Source organism: Molossus molossus, unplaced genomic scaffold (genome assembly GCF_014108415.1).
Source record: "Molossus molossus isolate mMolMol1 unplaced genomic scaffold, mMolMol1.p scaffold_m16_p_4, whole genome shotgun sequence".
NCBI classification, from domain to species: domain Eukaryota; kingdom Metazoa; phylum Chordata; class Mammalia; order Chiroptera; family Molossidae; genus Molossus; species Molossus molossus.
Window position 1 is genome coordinate 78,923,287 of NW_023425377.1, and position 15,492 is coordinate 78,938,778.

Consider the following 15,492-nt stretch of genomic DNA (forward strand, 5'->3'; position numbering starts at 1 on the left):
AGCACCTGACCAGCGGGGCTAACCGTGTAGCCACCTTCCATGTGGGGACCATATTTCTGTTCAGAAAGATGGGAGAGAATTCCAGGAGTTTCCCTGCCAAACAGAATCTGGCTCACCCTCAAGGCTCAGAAAAATCCTGTCACCAGTCTCTGGAATCCCTGTGTTGGGAATGCCAAACAGTCTAATGGCTCTGTCTCGAGGAGCCAGGAGACCCTGATTTGGGTGCAGAGGGGAATGAAATCCTGTCGTCCTCCCAAGAGCCCAAGGATTTAGTTCAGCAAACCCCTTTCCCGTATGTTGGAGTGTTTTCTGGGTTCTCTGGATCTGAAATGGGCATTTCACATGGAGAATACACACGGGCTTTCATGGTTGAAAATAAAATTCTGCAAAAAATCAGAATTGTTATGGGTCTGAATGTATAATATATAAACGTTTGAACATAAAACCCTTGTGAACCACAGTGTAAAATGAAATAATTGCTGGGTATGTATGTGTGTGTGTGTGTGTACACATAAAGTAATTAAATATGATCTTACTGCTGATAAAATAGATTTGGAAACATCCTCCCCGGTGAATGTTTTTAGTGACCATATTTAGCAGTGGGTGTCGCACTTCACAAGGCACCATCCCAGCTAGGAACGTTGCTTCACCCTGTGAGTAGTCACAGACGTTCCTGGACAACGGAGCTCAGGTCAGGATGCTGGAGCGGAGCTTTTCGCTTAGCACGGCAGGGTAGCTGATGCTTGGTGTGGAGGAGATTTTTAACTGCTTGGCACTCAGATTTGATCTCAGTCTGACTTAGTTTACATACCACCTGGGGGAGTGTTAAGAGGAGAAGTGACAGCCCTGGCCGGTTTGGCTCAGCGGTTAGAGTGTCAGCCTGCGGTCCAGAGAGACCCGGGTTCAGTTCCCGCTAAGGGCACGTATTTCGGTGGCAGTTTGTCCCCGGCCCTGGTTGGGTCGTGTGGGTGGCAGCCACTCAATGTGTACCTTTCAAGTCGATGTTTCCCTTTCTCCCTCCCACTCTATCTGAACAAAAAAAATGAAAAAATGTCCTCGGGTGAGGATTAAAAAAAGAGAGAGAGAGAGAGAAGTGACAAGTAGGTGAAGAGCTCAGTGCTTCTGGGGAGGCTTTATTAAAAGTAAATCTCTGGCCCTGGCCAGTTTGGCTCAGCGGTTAGAGCGTCGGCCTGCGGTTCGGAGAGACCCGGGTTCGGTTCCCGCTAAGGGCACGTACTTCGGTTGCAGTTTGTCCCCGGCCCTGGTTGGTCATGCGGGTGGCAGCCACTCGATGTGTCCCTTCACATCGATGTTTCTCTCTCTCTCTCCCTTCCTCTCTCTCCCGCCCACTCTATCTGTACAAAAAATGGAAAAATTTCCTCGGGTGAGGATAAAAAATAAAATAAAATAAAAAATAAATAAATTAAAAGTAAATCTCTGGGACTTCCGGTCAAGTAGGTGGTGTAGGTAAACGTGGTGTTGCCTCCTCCCACAACCACATCAAAATGACAACTAAACTACAGAACAACCATCATTCAGAACCACCTGATATCGAGCTGAATGGAAGTCCTACAACTACGAAATTAAAGAAGCAGCCACATGGAGACTGGTAGGAGGGGCGGAGGTGCTGAAAGGTTGGTCCCACACCCACGTGTGGCAGATAAAAATCAGGAGGGGCACCTTGGCTGGGAAGGTCCTCCCTGAGGACTGAGGGGTCCCCATCCCACACCAGGCTCCCATCTCAGGTTCCAGTGCCAGGAAGAAAAGTCCTCATCACTTCTGGCTGTAAAACCAGTGGGAACTGAGGCTGAGGGAGGCTGAGGTTTCTGGAGCCCCAGGTAGCTCCTCTTAAAGGGCCCACACACGGACTCACTTGTACTCACTCCTTCTGGGCTCCAGCATTGGGGGAGGCAGCTTGAAAGGCACCAGAGACATATGGGGAAGAACTGAATTGTTCTGCATTGGAGCAAGGGCTGGAGAGGGGGCTTTCTCCGGGACAAACTTGCTATCAGAGGCCTTTGTTCCTTAGCTGAGCCTTTCCCTGTGGCAGCAGATGGCAGCCATATCTGGGACTCTAGCAACCTGGCTCACACTGTTTGCCCCACCCTGGTGATCCCTGAGGCCCTGCCCCACCCAACCATCAGGCCCACCCAAGCTGTTTTCAGTGGCTTTACCATAGGATTGGCCTATCTTGGATCCTGCTTCAGATTTTCCTAAAATCTCTCAAATAAGCAGTATCTGGTCTCAGCGAGCCCCATACCTCTTGTTAAGTGGCCCCAGGCCTGGCACTAGAAGCAGCCAGCCTTGGTTCACAACTTGGCTTTTCCTGAGCACCTCCAAGTCTAGCACAAGAAGCAGCCATCTTCAGATCACTTTGTAGCTTATGACGGGTGGCCCCGGGTAGAACACAGGCAGAAGCTGACCTTGTCCCAGAGCCAGCACACCCAGTGGACAGCTTCAGACCACATCAAAGCACCACCACCCAACCACCTCCTCAATGAGTGAACTCAGTGGGTACCAGAGCCCCGCTAAAGTAAGTCACTCTGTGTTGGGTCCCTACACTGCTGATTCTCCAAGCGAGTCAGAGGCCAGTGGTCAGTGGGCACAGTTGGTTCTTGCAGTTGATCAGCCTGAGTAAATCTCTTCCACTGACATGCCAACAGCAATTAAGACTCAATTACAACAGAAAAGTGTACAGTCCACACAAGGGGTGCACCTCGAGGGACCATCTGGAGTGATCAGGGAGGCTGTGCCACTGGACCCTACAGGACACCTACAATTACAGGCCACCCTATGAAGCCTAGGAGACATAGCAACTCTACCTAATACATAGAAACAAACACAGGGAAGTAGCCAAAATGAGGAGACAAAGAAACATGTCCCAAGTGAAAGAATAGAACAAAATTCTAGGAAAAGAACTAAACAAAAATGGAGATAAATAACCAATCAGATGCAGAGTTCAAAACACTGGTTATAAGGATGCTCAATGAACTTAGTGAGACCTTCAAGGAACTTAAGGAGAACTCCAAGGAACCTAGTGAGAACATCAACAATATAAAAAAGGACCAGTCAGAAATGAAGGATGCACTAACTGAAATGAATAATTTACAGGGAATCAGTAGTACAGTACGTGAAGCCAAGAAGCAAATCATCGATTTGGAATATAAGGAAGCAAAAAACACCCAATCAAAACAGCAAAAAGAAAAAAGAATCCAAAAAAATTAGGACAGTGTAAGGAGCCTCTGGGACAACTTCAAGCGCACCAACATTCGCATCATGGGGGTGCCAGAAGGAGAAGAGAGAAAGCAAGAAATTGAAAACCTATTTGAAAAAATAATGACAGAAAACTTTCCTAACTTGGTGAAGGAAACAGACATACAAGTCCTGGAAGCACAGAGAATCCCAAACGTGATGAACTCAAAGAGGTCCATACCAAGATACATCATCATCAAGATGCCAAGGTTAAAGACAAAGAGGGTATCTTAAAGCAGCAAGAGAAAAGCAGTTAGTTACCTACAAAGGAGCTCCCATAAGACTTCTCAAAAAACACTTAGCTGATTTCTCAAAAAAAAAAAAAACACTTTGCAGGCCAAAAAGGAGTGGCAAGAGATATTCAAAGTGATGAAAAACAATGACCTACAACCAAGATTACTCTATCCTGCAAAGCTATCATTTAGAATTGATGGTCATATAAAGGGTTTTCCAGACAAGAAAAAGCTAAAGGAGTTCATCACCACCAAACCAGTATTATATGAAATGTTGAAGGGTCTTCTTGAAGGAGAAGAAGAACAAAAATATGAACAATAAAATGGCAATAAATACATATCTATTAACAATTGAATCTACAAACAAAATGAGCAAGCAGAACAGAAACAGACTTATAGATACTGAGAACTTTTTGTTGCTTGGTAGATGGGTGGGGTCTAGGGGAATGAGTGAAGAAGATGAAGGAATTAAGAAGTACAAATTGGTTGTTAGACTGATAAACCTCAAAGGGAAGGGAGGAGGGAGAGCAGGAAAAGATAAACCAAAGAATTTCTTTGCATATATCCACAACCAATGGACACAAACAGTAAGATGGGGAAGGCAGGAGGGGGGTGGAATTGGGGAGGAGGGGATCAATGGGGGAAAAGGGTGGGCATTTGTAATACATTCAACAATAAAGATAAGTTTTTAAAAAAAGAAGTAAATCTCTGACTTGATGTCTCCTCCTCGCTCATTACTCTCAAGTGCTTGGTCTCAGTCACAGGTTGAAATGGGCAGCCTGCAGACCATGTTTACTTCCCACACTGGCTTTCTTTGGCCTGTGCAGTTGTTTTTAAATTTTTATTATTGCTTTATTTGAATTAGTTGCAAGCATTTAAAAACTGGGAGACTTGCCCAGTTGGTGTGGCTCAGTGGGTTGAGAGTCATCCCATGGACTGAGAGGTCCTGGCTCAATTCCCAGTCAGGGCACATGCTTGGGTTGCAGGCTCGATCCCTAGTAGGGGGCGTGCAGGAGGCAGCCGATGGATGTTTCTCTCTTACATCAATGTTTCTATATCTCTCTTCCTTCTCTCTCTAAAAAAATCAATAAAAACATATTTTTTAAAATTGAGAGACTTTACAAAACCTTAATTAAAAATATATTTATTGATTGGTTTTAGAGAGACAAGAAGGGAGAGATAGAGAGAGGAATGGAGAGAGAGAGAGAGAGAAACATCAATTTGTTCCACTTACTTATGCATTCATTAGTTGATGCTTGTATGTGCCCTGACCAGGGATCAAACCCACAACTTTGGCGTATTGTGACAATGCTCTAACCCACTGAGCTAGCTGACCAGGGCAACCCTAATTTTTAGCATTGCTCAAAATCGGGAGACCTGGCAACCCTGGACTGCATTATAAGCTCCTACTATGTGCAAGGCACTGTAACACATCAGTTCTTGTTTAGTTAGCACGCCATCCCAAGAGGTAGGTGTTCCCATTTTACTAATGAGTAAACTGAGGCTAGGAAAGAGTAAGTGACTCACCCAAGGCCCCACAGTGAGCAGAGCCAGGATTGGAAGCCAGGGGGTCTGACTGGACCCTGTGCGCATCCCACTGGGCTGCAGCTCTCCAGTCAGTTCCTAAGCTTCAGACCTCTGTGAACTCTAAGTCTGCCCCGGTGCAGAACACATCCTCAACTTTTCTTCATCTTGCTCTAAGGGAAAGACTCATTTGTGCCCACGAGATTTTAATCTGTAGAGGTGCCTAAGTGAAGACACAGAGAAGTCAATGCCATTGAAAGAATTTATTACGTTTCCTGAGAGAAGAGGATATGCCTCACCATGCGAGGCTAGGCCATTGCCATTTAACTTCAGTGATTATTTTTGATCCTCCATCCCAGCAGGGATTCTTTTTTTTTTTTTAATTTTTTTTTTTTATTCTCACCCGAGGATATTTTTCCATTTTTTGTACAGATAGAGTGGGAGGGAGAGAGAGGAAGGGAGAGACAGACAGAAACATCGACGTGAAGGAACACATCGAGTGGCTGCCACCCGCACGACCAACCAGGGCCGGGGACAAACTGCAACCGAAGTACGTGCCCTTAGCAGGAACTGAACCCGGGTCTCTCCAGACCGCAGGCCGATGCTCTAACCGCTGAGCCAAACCAGCCAGGGCCCAGCAGGGATTCTTAACCGGGGACCTCTGAAGCCCCAGGTGATTACAGGCAAAACTGTCTGTAGGAATCAAAGGTCAGGGAGTCACAGATTTCATCTGATTCTTTTGTTTTTTTTATTCTCATCCGAGGACTTCCCTCCATTTTTGTTCAGATAGAGTAGGGAGGGAGAGAGAGAGAAACATCGACATGAAAGGGACACATCGAGTGGCTGCCACCTACACGACCCAACCAGGGCCGGGGACAAACTGCAACCGAGGTACATGCCCTTAGCGGGAACCAAACCCGGGTCTCTCTGGACCACAGGCCAATGCTCTACCGCTGAGCCAAACTGGGCTCATCTGATTCTTTTTTTTTTTTTTATCCTCATCCGAGGACATTTTTCCATTTTTTGTACAGACAGAATGGGAGGGAGAGAGAGGAAGAGAGAGAGAGGGAAACATCGATGTGAAAGAGACACATCGCGTGGCTGCCACCCGCACGACCAACCAGGGCCGGGGACAAACTGCAACCGAGGTACGTGCCCTTAGCAGGAACCGAACCCGGGTCTCTCCGGACCGCAGGCGGACGCTCTAACCGCTGAGCCAAACCGGCCAGGGCTCATCTGATTCTTAATAGGACTCAAAAAGGCTATTAGAAGTTGAGAGAAGGCAAGGTGACAGTGACCTCCTACCACAGGGAGCCTGAGAAAGGGTGTGAGGTGCAGGTGAGCGGGGGAGCAGGCAGCCTGGGTGGGAGCAGTAACCTCTGCTGCCCATTTGGCTATTTCCCCCCATACGCTAGACTCTAGCCCCAGGGATCCCGAACATGCCCTTGTAGACCTGAGTTTCTCAGCAGCAGCACTGCTGACATCGGGGCTGGATCACTATCTGGAGTACACCCTTTCTGGGCACCATGAGGTGCTGAGCAGCACTCCTGGCCCCACCCACTCAATGCTAGGAATACCCCTCCCCCATTGTGACAACCATAGATGTTTCCAGACACTGCCCAGTGTCCCCTGGGGGGCAGAACCACCCCTGATGAGAACCCCCACTCTAGATTATCTAGGTTTTGACAACTGTATGGGCGATGCCTATGGAAAGTCTTTCCCATGAGCCACGTTTTGGCTAATTCAACTCCTAAAACCAGGATGTGGTAGATTGGTTTTCAGATGTCTCTGTCCTTCACTCCTTATTTCCATACCCTTTCCACTGAGACCGTGCAGCTCTTCCCATTGAAAAATGACATCAGTTTCTCTGGCCCTTGAACTGACCCTGTACCTTGCCTTGGCCAATAGACTGCAGTGGAAGAGATGCTGCTATAGACTGAAGGTTTGTGCCCCCCCCCCAAATGCACATGTTGAAACCTAATCCCAACGCAATGGTATTAAGAGGTGGAAACTTGGGAGGTAATTAGGTCATGAGGGTGGGGCCCCATTATGGGATTAGTGCCCTTAGAGACCCTAGAGAGCTCCTTTGCCCCTTCAGCCAGGCAAGGACACAGCTAGAGAAGACTAAGTGGCCATAGTTTGCAGAACCATGTTTTAAAACCATTTCTCCCTTTATCCTTTCATCTGGGCTCCTTCATGCCAAGCTCTGTCCTGAGAATGGGCGTGAGACCCACAGTACATGCACTGCCCGAGTTCCAGGGACACTTCACATCCCACTTTCTGGGAGAGCTTGCTTAGCTAAATAAAAGTGAGGTGTGTGGGTGGCTTTATGGGGTTATGAGCAATTAGAATAAGGTGGGTCACCCTGGCTGGTTTGGCTCAGCAGTTGGAGCGTCGGCCTGCGGTCCAGAGAGACCAGGGTTCAGTTCCCGATAAGGGCATGTACCTCGGTTGCAGTTTGTCCCCAGCTCCAGTTGGGGTCATGCGGGAGGCAGCCACACGATGTGTCCCTTTCAAATCGATGTTTCTCTCTCTCTCTCTCTCTCTCTCTCCCTCCCACTCTACCTGAACAAAAATGGAAAAATGTCCTCGGGTGAGGATAAAAAAATAAATAAATAAGGTGGGTCAAGCATTCCCTTTCATATTTTTTTTCTTTATGATATATTAGAGACAGAGGAAGGGAGAGGGAGAGAGAGATAGAAACATCGATGAAAGAGAACATCGATTGGCTGCCTCTTGCATGCCCCACACTGGGGATTGGGCCCACAACCTGGGCATGTGCCCTGACCGGGAATCAAACTGGCAACCTCTTAGCGCATGGGTCAATGCTTAACCACTGAGCCACACCAGCCAGGCCAAGCGTTCCCTTTTTAGGTCACAACCACCACGTTGATCACTGTCATCAAACATTCACCACACTTGACAGCTATGCAAAGCCCCAGATTGCGGAGAGCCAGCTTCAGCCAAACCTGGCAGGTGACGTGATGCCTCCTGCATTCTGTTCCCATTTCCACCACACTGGTTGAGACCCCTGCATGCCTCAGGTCTCCTAGCAGTCCTTGCCCTCAGCTTCTCCTCTCAACAGCCGTCATTGCCTGCATTGGTCAGCAGAGGTCTCCATAACGAAGCATCACAGCCTGGGGAGCTTACCACATTTCTCCCAGTTCTGGAGGCTGGAAGTCCAAGATCCAGGTTCAGGCAGGGTTGGTTTCTCTTGAGGCCTTTCTCCTTGGCTTGCAGATGGGTGCCTTCTCCGTGTCCTCACGTGGTCTTCACTCTGTGTTCACATCTTTGGTGTCTCTTATAATAAAAGACACCCTTCCTATGGGATTAGGGCCCCACACTTAATGAGCTCATTTTACTATACCTCTTTGAATGTCCTATCTTCAAATACATTGAGAATTAGAGCTTCAGTAAATTGGGGGGGGGGAATTAGGGGGCACAATTTAGTCCATAGCACCACCTTAGCATCCTAAAACAGGCCAGATCTTGGCAAGGTCCCCTTGGTGACTCCCCGTTGCTTACTAGATCAAACCTGGATTCTGCCCAGCATCTGAGGCCGTGCCCGCCCACCAGCCTTTGTTACCCCCCACATCCTCTGTCCCTCAGCACACGGGGCAGTTTCCCTGTCAGCCACGTGCCTCCCTCATTCCATGTCTGTGCCAGACCCTGCTCTTGGCCCAGTTTGAGCCCCTACCCTCTGGAATCCCAGTCACCCTCCCAGCCTCAGGGACAGGGGTCCTCCTGTTACCTGCTGGGCTGTTGGCAAGTCCATCCTTCTTCCTCCAGGTGGCACCTCTCAGTCTCCCCTCCCCCCTCCCAGCATTTCAACCGTTTGCACTGGAGAGGTGCTCCGCTACCACAGAGGGGAGAGGGGTGACCTGTGGTGAGTTCAAGGGCGATTCACTCTCCCACACTGAACTGAAAGCTGATGTTGACCTTGACCCTGTCTGTACTCCTCACAGCCGACCAGCCTGCTCACAGCTGTGACGTTTCATAATAACACCAATGGGGCCATTACTGCAGGAAAAGTTTTGGCAGAGCTGAGCAGTCAGATGTGTGGCTTCACTGAGGACCAGACCGCAGAGTTCAAGGAGGTCTGCCAGCTGTTTGACCAAATAGGAGAGATCCCGTACAGCCAGCGTGGGGCTGTGGTGAGAATCCTGGGCCATAACCCTACCAGTGCTGAGGTGCTCAAAGTCCTGGGGAACCCCAAGACTGATGAGTTGAATGTGAAGGTGTTAGACTCTGAGCACTTCCTGCCCATGCTGCAGACTGGCCAAGAACAAGGACCAGGGCACCTATGACGAGTACATCGAAGGCCTTAGGGTGTTTGACAAGAAAGGGGATGCCACTGTCATGGGTGCTGAGATCGGGCATGTTATTGTCGCTGTGGGTGAGACATGACAGGAAGGAGCAGAGATGATGGTGGCAGGACACGAGGACAGCAATCGTATGAGCTCCGCGGAGCTCGTCTGCACGGTGCTGACCAGCGGAAGGCATTCCCGGTGTGCCCGTTCCCCGCGAGGCTGTGCTTGCAGCCCCAAGGCTTCCTAGCTTCTCTTGTCACGGCACTTTCCCCAGCTTGCATCTCTTGGGTAATGTTTGCCATCAGCATTCACCAAATGCACTTGCTCTCTGTGCCCTAAAACAAAAACATAAACAAAAGAAAATACCTGTGGGCGTCACCATGCAGGCACGCAGAACACCCGAGATCTCCCACTGTCAAGGCACAATGGCTTGGATGCCCCGCCATCTGCACATACCCTCTTCTTTCATCCCGCTCTCTAACCTAGCTCAGTGTTCCTCAAACTTCAGTGTGCGCAACACCAGCATTTAGGGTCATAGACAACAAAAACATGTCCCTTTATATTTACACTCACAAACGTGCTGTCTGAGGCAGCTCGGTGTCCTCATGATCCTTCCGGATTAGGATCTAGACCAGGCATAAACCAGTCTGTGATGCTGCCCAGCTGGTGCCCTGGGACTGAGCTTGTCCTAGGACAGCAGTTCTCAACCGGACAGTGGGGACATCTGTGGTTGTTATGACTGGGGGTGCTCCTGGCGTCGAGTGGTTAGAGGCCACTGACGCTGCTCAACGCCCCGCAGCGCCCAGGATGGTCCCACCCCAGAGAGTGATCTGTCTCAATGTCAGCAGTGTGTAGATCAAGAAACCTTGCTCTAGGCTAAATAGGACATATATATTTCTCCAGCATGGAACAAGGTCAACGACCATCCGCCTCCATTGGTTTCTTTAGGCTGGGCCCCCTCCAGGTGAAGACAATGCTTCTGACCTGAATCGGGGTAACGGGGGAGCAAGGTGGAGAAAGCCCCGCAGATTGTCTCTACTTCCTCAGCACCCTGAAGGACGAGACACCCTTCCACCCCAAGAGACACTTGCCTCTGTGCCCTTAGTTGGCACCGCTTCGTGGACCGGGGCTTCAGGCATAGGAGGGGATACCCTGCTGGAGGTGGAGGCCGTCAGCCCGCAAGGACGCCTGGGTGGAAGGGAGCCTCCACAGACCTGCTGCTCAGCGTCACTGTGCCGTTCTGGTGGCTGATGCAGCAGTGGCAGCAGGTCTCAGTCCAGAGAGCTCCATGTCTGCACTCACGCTTGGACTGAATATCTACCCTGTTGAGCTTTCCTGGTGGCTGCAATGGCCTTTCATGTCCTCCTAATGTCCATCCCTTCCCTTGCCAGTTTGGGTTGGGGACACGCCTCTCCCATGTGACTCAGGAGAGGGTGGCCCCAGCTCCAGGGTAAACCCTGATGGCTCTAAGACAGCCTGCCTGGCCCCATCCCTCTGGGCTGTGCCATCTGGAGCTCGTGGGGTGGGTCCCAGGCTGGACAAGAAGCCATGAGGGGAAGCCGGCACAAGAAGGCACATGTAGTTCTTACACAGAACATACCTTGCAGCGTTGCTTTAACAGCAGAAAATTGGAAATAGCGTGTAGTGGTTGAAATACAAGTCAACAAATTCTTTGATGCTCCTCCCTTCAAAAGGTGGGCCAAATCTTCTCCCCTGAAGTGTGGGTTAGATGCTGTGATTCACTTCTAACTAATGGAATGTGGAGGAAGTTTTGCCGTGTGATGTCTGAGGCTGGGTCACAACGAGGACAGCTTCTGCCTGGTGCACTCTTGCTCTGGGGGGAACATCTTGGAAGTGTGGCCACCACCCCAGTCGAGACTTTGGATAATAGAGCCCAGCTGACAACTTGACTGAGCCAGAACCCAGCGAGGTCACGCCGAACCCCTAACTTATAGAAACTGTGAAGATGATAAGTGGTTATTATTGTTTGAAGTCATTTCACTGGGGATAATTTAAAACTCAGCAATAGATAACTAACATATAAATAGCTACCACTAGGAAACGAGGTGAATGAATTGTGATACATTCAAGCAAATAAAAAATTAGCCTTTAAGTTTAGGAGTCTCAGGGCAAAAGTACAAATGGAAGTCTATATACTATATGTCTAAATATTTGAACATTATAAATCAATCTGGCATAAAGTTAAATACAGTACAGTAAGCTCCTCGTGTCCAAGGGGGGTATATTTCAGAATTTTCTTATATGATCCTTATTGGTATTGGGCTAATAAGTCCTTGATGATACCCTTCCTGACAAACGGGCTTTTAAATTCTAATACTATCTACCAGGGGCTGACATTTAGCAGAGTGTGGGGCACCGGGGTCAGAAAGATCTGGATCTGAAGCATGCACTTGACATGTGTCACTGACCCTCAGAGAGTTTCCTCAGCTACACAGGACAGACAGACAGATGGATGGTGCTGGCACCTTCTCCACAGGTGGTAAGGCATGAATGAGGTGGTGTAAACAAAGGCTCAGAGCTGTGCTTCCCACTGAACAAAACATCAATAAAAACTGATTCTCGTTAGTAAAGTTTTTAGTTTAATGGTAACCAATTTTCCATATTTTAATAATCGGGTCACCCACTTGTTTTTTGGTTTAAAATGACTGTCAAAGTTCAACTTTCTTTGTGGAATCTTGATGTTGAAAAGAAAAGACTACCACCCACGAGGCTGAACCACTTACCGTGCCTCGGTTTTCTCTCCCGTAAAACGGCGGCAGTGGTCCCTCCCTCGCAGCCTGTCGGGAGAGTGCGCTTGTTCATGAAGAGCGCTTAGACCTGTGCAGTGCTCCTGGAGTGGTCTCAGCAGGTGTTAGTAGCTACAGAAAGTTTCTGTATGAATGTGGGCATCTGAAGCAGCTGACAGCGGGATCCGCTGCGGTTTAGATGCTCAACTCAAGTTCTGTATAGAGCTCCATCTAATGCAGCCGGGCTTTTTGTGTTTGTTGTGGTTCTAGCACTCGGCCTTCTATGGCGTGTCCCCCCCCTGCTGCTGGAGCCAGCTTTGCTGTCCAGCCTGTGCCTGGAACTGGCCCCGCCGTGACCCTGCCATTTCCCTCCACGGCCACCCAGCCACCCAGGCCCGGAGGCCCAGCAGGGTATGACGGGCACCAGCCCCACTCCAACCAGGACTGCGATTGTGACAGTGGACCCCCGGAGCCCGCCCCCACACCCACCACTGCTCCCTCCTACCAGGTATCAGCTCACCTTTCTCTGACCAGCACCTGTCCTCCTTGAAAACATGGATGGTACTGAGTGGAACAGTGCTGTGGGCAGCCCGTACTGGCAGACAGTCCAGGACACGCCTTTGGCCTCCTCATGCTCCTGTCCCCGTCTGTAGAGGTGACTGAGGATGGGCTTGTCCTTGTTGGGCTTTTCCGGTGTAGATGATGGGCTTTTCCTCCCCTCGGAGCACTGGGCCACACATCTGACCACTGCGTTTTGACTCGGTATTGCCAAGGCACCCCGGGCTGCATATGGTCCACCCCACACCCCTCTAGCCTCTGCCACCCACAGGTTGTCGCTGCTTGGGTCAGTACATAGCATCACAGGCCACCTGATTAGCCGAGCCTCATAGTTTGGCTCTGTTCCCTTCCTCCCTCCTTCTCTTGCTGTTGCTTCTCCCACCATACCCACCTCCACACGCTTCTGCCCCCTCCCAGGGCTCTTGGCCTCTGTGCTTTCGTCCTTGCCTCCATGTAGTCCCCAATCCCCCAACAGCCCGAATCCCACTGTGAACCAAAATCCAGACATGTTCTCTGCTGCCCTTGGCGCAGAACCCAGACCCTTGAGAGAGCCCTGCCCGTGTGTGGGGCAAGTGAGGACACACCTCACCCTTTCTCCCTGCTCTCTGTGTCTCTCCCATGGAAACCCTCTCGCAGGACAGTTATGGCTATGGACCTTTGACGGCCACCAACAGCTATGAGAACGAGCAGTATCACCCACCTGCTGTGGGCCAGCCTCAGCTCCCTGCCATGGCCACGCTCTGCCAGCCAGGTGGGTCTCTGCAGGGTCAGGGGGTGGGAGCAAGGGCACGGGAGTCACCACATTAAAGTCACATTTAAACATTCCAGATTCATAGGAAAGTCTGGAGTAATGTGTTAGGGCTATCTTTTCAACTAGAGGCCTGTGTGTGTGTGTGTGTGTGTGTGTGTGTGAGAGAGAGAGAGAGAGAGAGAGAGAGAGAGAGAAGGAAAGATTGAGAGAGAACTAAAAATGGAGCGGAAAGTATTTTCCAAGGGCTTTCCCAGGGTGGAAGAGGGTAGGTTCTGCTGAGGACTTAGAAGTGGGAAAGACAAAGACACTGAACACACACCCCTCTTACACCATGACTCGGAGGAAGAATCTGGAAAGGAGTGGTGGGCACAGGTCACACGTGAATCCCGGCTGGGATCAGAGCTCGGGACCGGAGGCCCAGGGCTCCAGCCTCCAGCTGAGGCTTAGACATCCAGGGGATCCATGGCCCGTTGGGCCTAGGGCTCATCCACAAGTGGGGGCCTGTGTTTGCTCTGGCAGCTGGGGCGGCTGTTGGGTCATAGGGAGGTGGCTCTCGCTCTATGCTCCCTGGGGGTGAGAGTGAAGTGTGGCTCAGAGGGTCTCTGCTTGCTCTCCAGGAACCAAAGGAGCTAACTGTCAGCCTAGTGGTGGGTACAGCCAAGTGCAGCCCCCACAACAGGTGCCCACTACTAGGGAGGCACAGCCGGCTAGCATCCCAACCTCCAGTTACACCTACCCCCCAGCATCCCGCATCCAGCCCGGGGTCTTCATGTCCACTCTGCCTTCCTACACTTCATCCTCAGCTTCCTACAGCTTCACCTCCACCCTGTACACAGGTGAGCCGGTGGTATTCCTGAGCATGAATGTGGGCGAAGCCTGTTACTCTATTTGCAGCCAAAATAAACATTGTCCTCGAAACCAACCCATTTCCCTCTTATTCTTCTCTCTGCTTCCTAGGACCAAGCTACCCGAGCTGCGACACGTCAGTGTACTCAGCAGCCAGTCCTTACTATCCTCCACTGCTCCCCGAACAGATGCAGCCTCCACCCCCGCCACCTCCACTCCCACAGCCTGAGGACTTGTGCCCGTGGGGAGGCTCAGGGAACAGTCCCAGTGCCGGTTCTGCCAGCAACTTCCCCAAGAAGCCACCAGTCCCCACCAGGCTGCTGAAACCCAAGGGTGGGCCCAGGCAGCCCCCACTTCACTACTGTGACATCTGCAAGATCAGCTGTGCTGGTGCCCAGGTCAGCCACCCCATGCCCAATGCCCTCCCTTGTCCGCTGAGGCCAACCAGAGGTCAGGGTTGTGGCCTGTCCAAAAGAGGCCTGTTACTAAACTTGCAATGTCAAGTGTGTGTCAGAATTGCCTTAAGATTGTCCTCCTGGTGCTTGGGTGGAAGAAACGAGAGCAGACAGCACGGGTCACAGAAGCCCAGGCTTGAACTCCAAGGTGAGGGGCATGTACCCGATATGACTTGAGTTGGGGTAGGGGAGGCAGCCAGGGCCCCTCCTTGAGCAGCGAGGCCCAGGCAGACACAGCCAGTTGTGGGTGCACCACTGCTACATGGCTGTTTAGGCAAGGCCATGGGTGGGTGACATCAGGCACGGGTGTGTGTGTGCATGTTGTCTAAGTGGAAGGAGTGTGGGCTCCAGAGCTGACCTCCGGGGCTCATAGCCCAGCCCTGCCAGGCTGTCACCGAGCAAGTGTCACTGCCTCTCTCTCTCTGAGCCTCAGTTTCCCCGTGAGACAGGTTTGCCTGAGCGTCACCACTCAGCAACGCATCTGGCATGTACCCGATATGACTTGAAAAGGTCAATTGTTGTTATTCCCACTTTTGCTAATATTAATAGCACTTTTTGGTTGCTGTTGTTGTTAATCCTCACCCAAGCATATTTTTCCATTGATTTTTTTTTTTTAGAGAGAGTGGAAGAGAAGGGGGAGGGGGTTGAACCTGCAACCCAGGTATGTACCCTTGACTGGGAATCGAACCCGTGATCCTTAGGTACACAGGCCAATGCTCTAACCACTGAGCAACACAGGCCAGGGCTATGGCACTTTAAAAATTATTTTCTTTATTGATTTTTAGAGAGAGAGGAAGGGAGAGGGAGAGAGATAGA

At 50.4% G+C, this 15,492-nt stretch overlaps 1 protein-coding gene and 1 pseudogene across 1 annotated transcript in view; both read left to right on the top strand.

Annotated features, from left to right (window-relative positions):
* The first annotated feature begins 9,064 nt into the window (after nt 1–9,064).
* LOC118643898 lies at nt 9,065–9,566 on the top strand (annotated as a pseudogene).
* A 2,260-nt stretch (nt 9,567–11,826) lies between these two features.
* The window catches only part of ZFR2 (zinc finger RNA binding protein 2), a 29,328-nt gene continuing 25,662 nt past the window's right edge, over nt 11,827–15,492 (top strand). The window contains exons 1-5 of the mRNA XM_036282238.1: nt 11,827–11,840; nt 12,307–12,574; nt 13,261–13,375; nt 13,993–14,211; nt 14,333–14,619. Coding sequence (XP_036138131.1) covers nt 11,827–11,840; nt 12,307–12,574; nt 13,261–13,375; nt 13,993–14,211; nt 14,333–14,619 — 903 coding nt within the window. The remainder of the gene's footprint in view (nt 11,841–12,306; nt 12,575–13,260; nt 13,376–13,992; nt 14,212–14,332; nt 14,620–15,492) is intronic.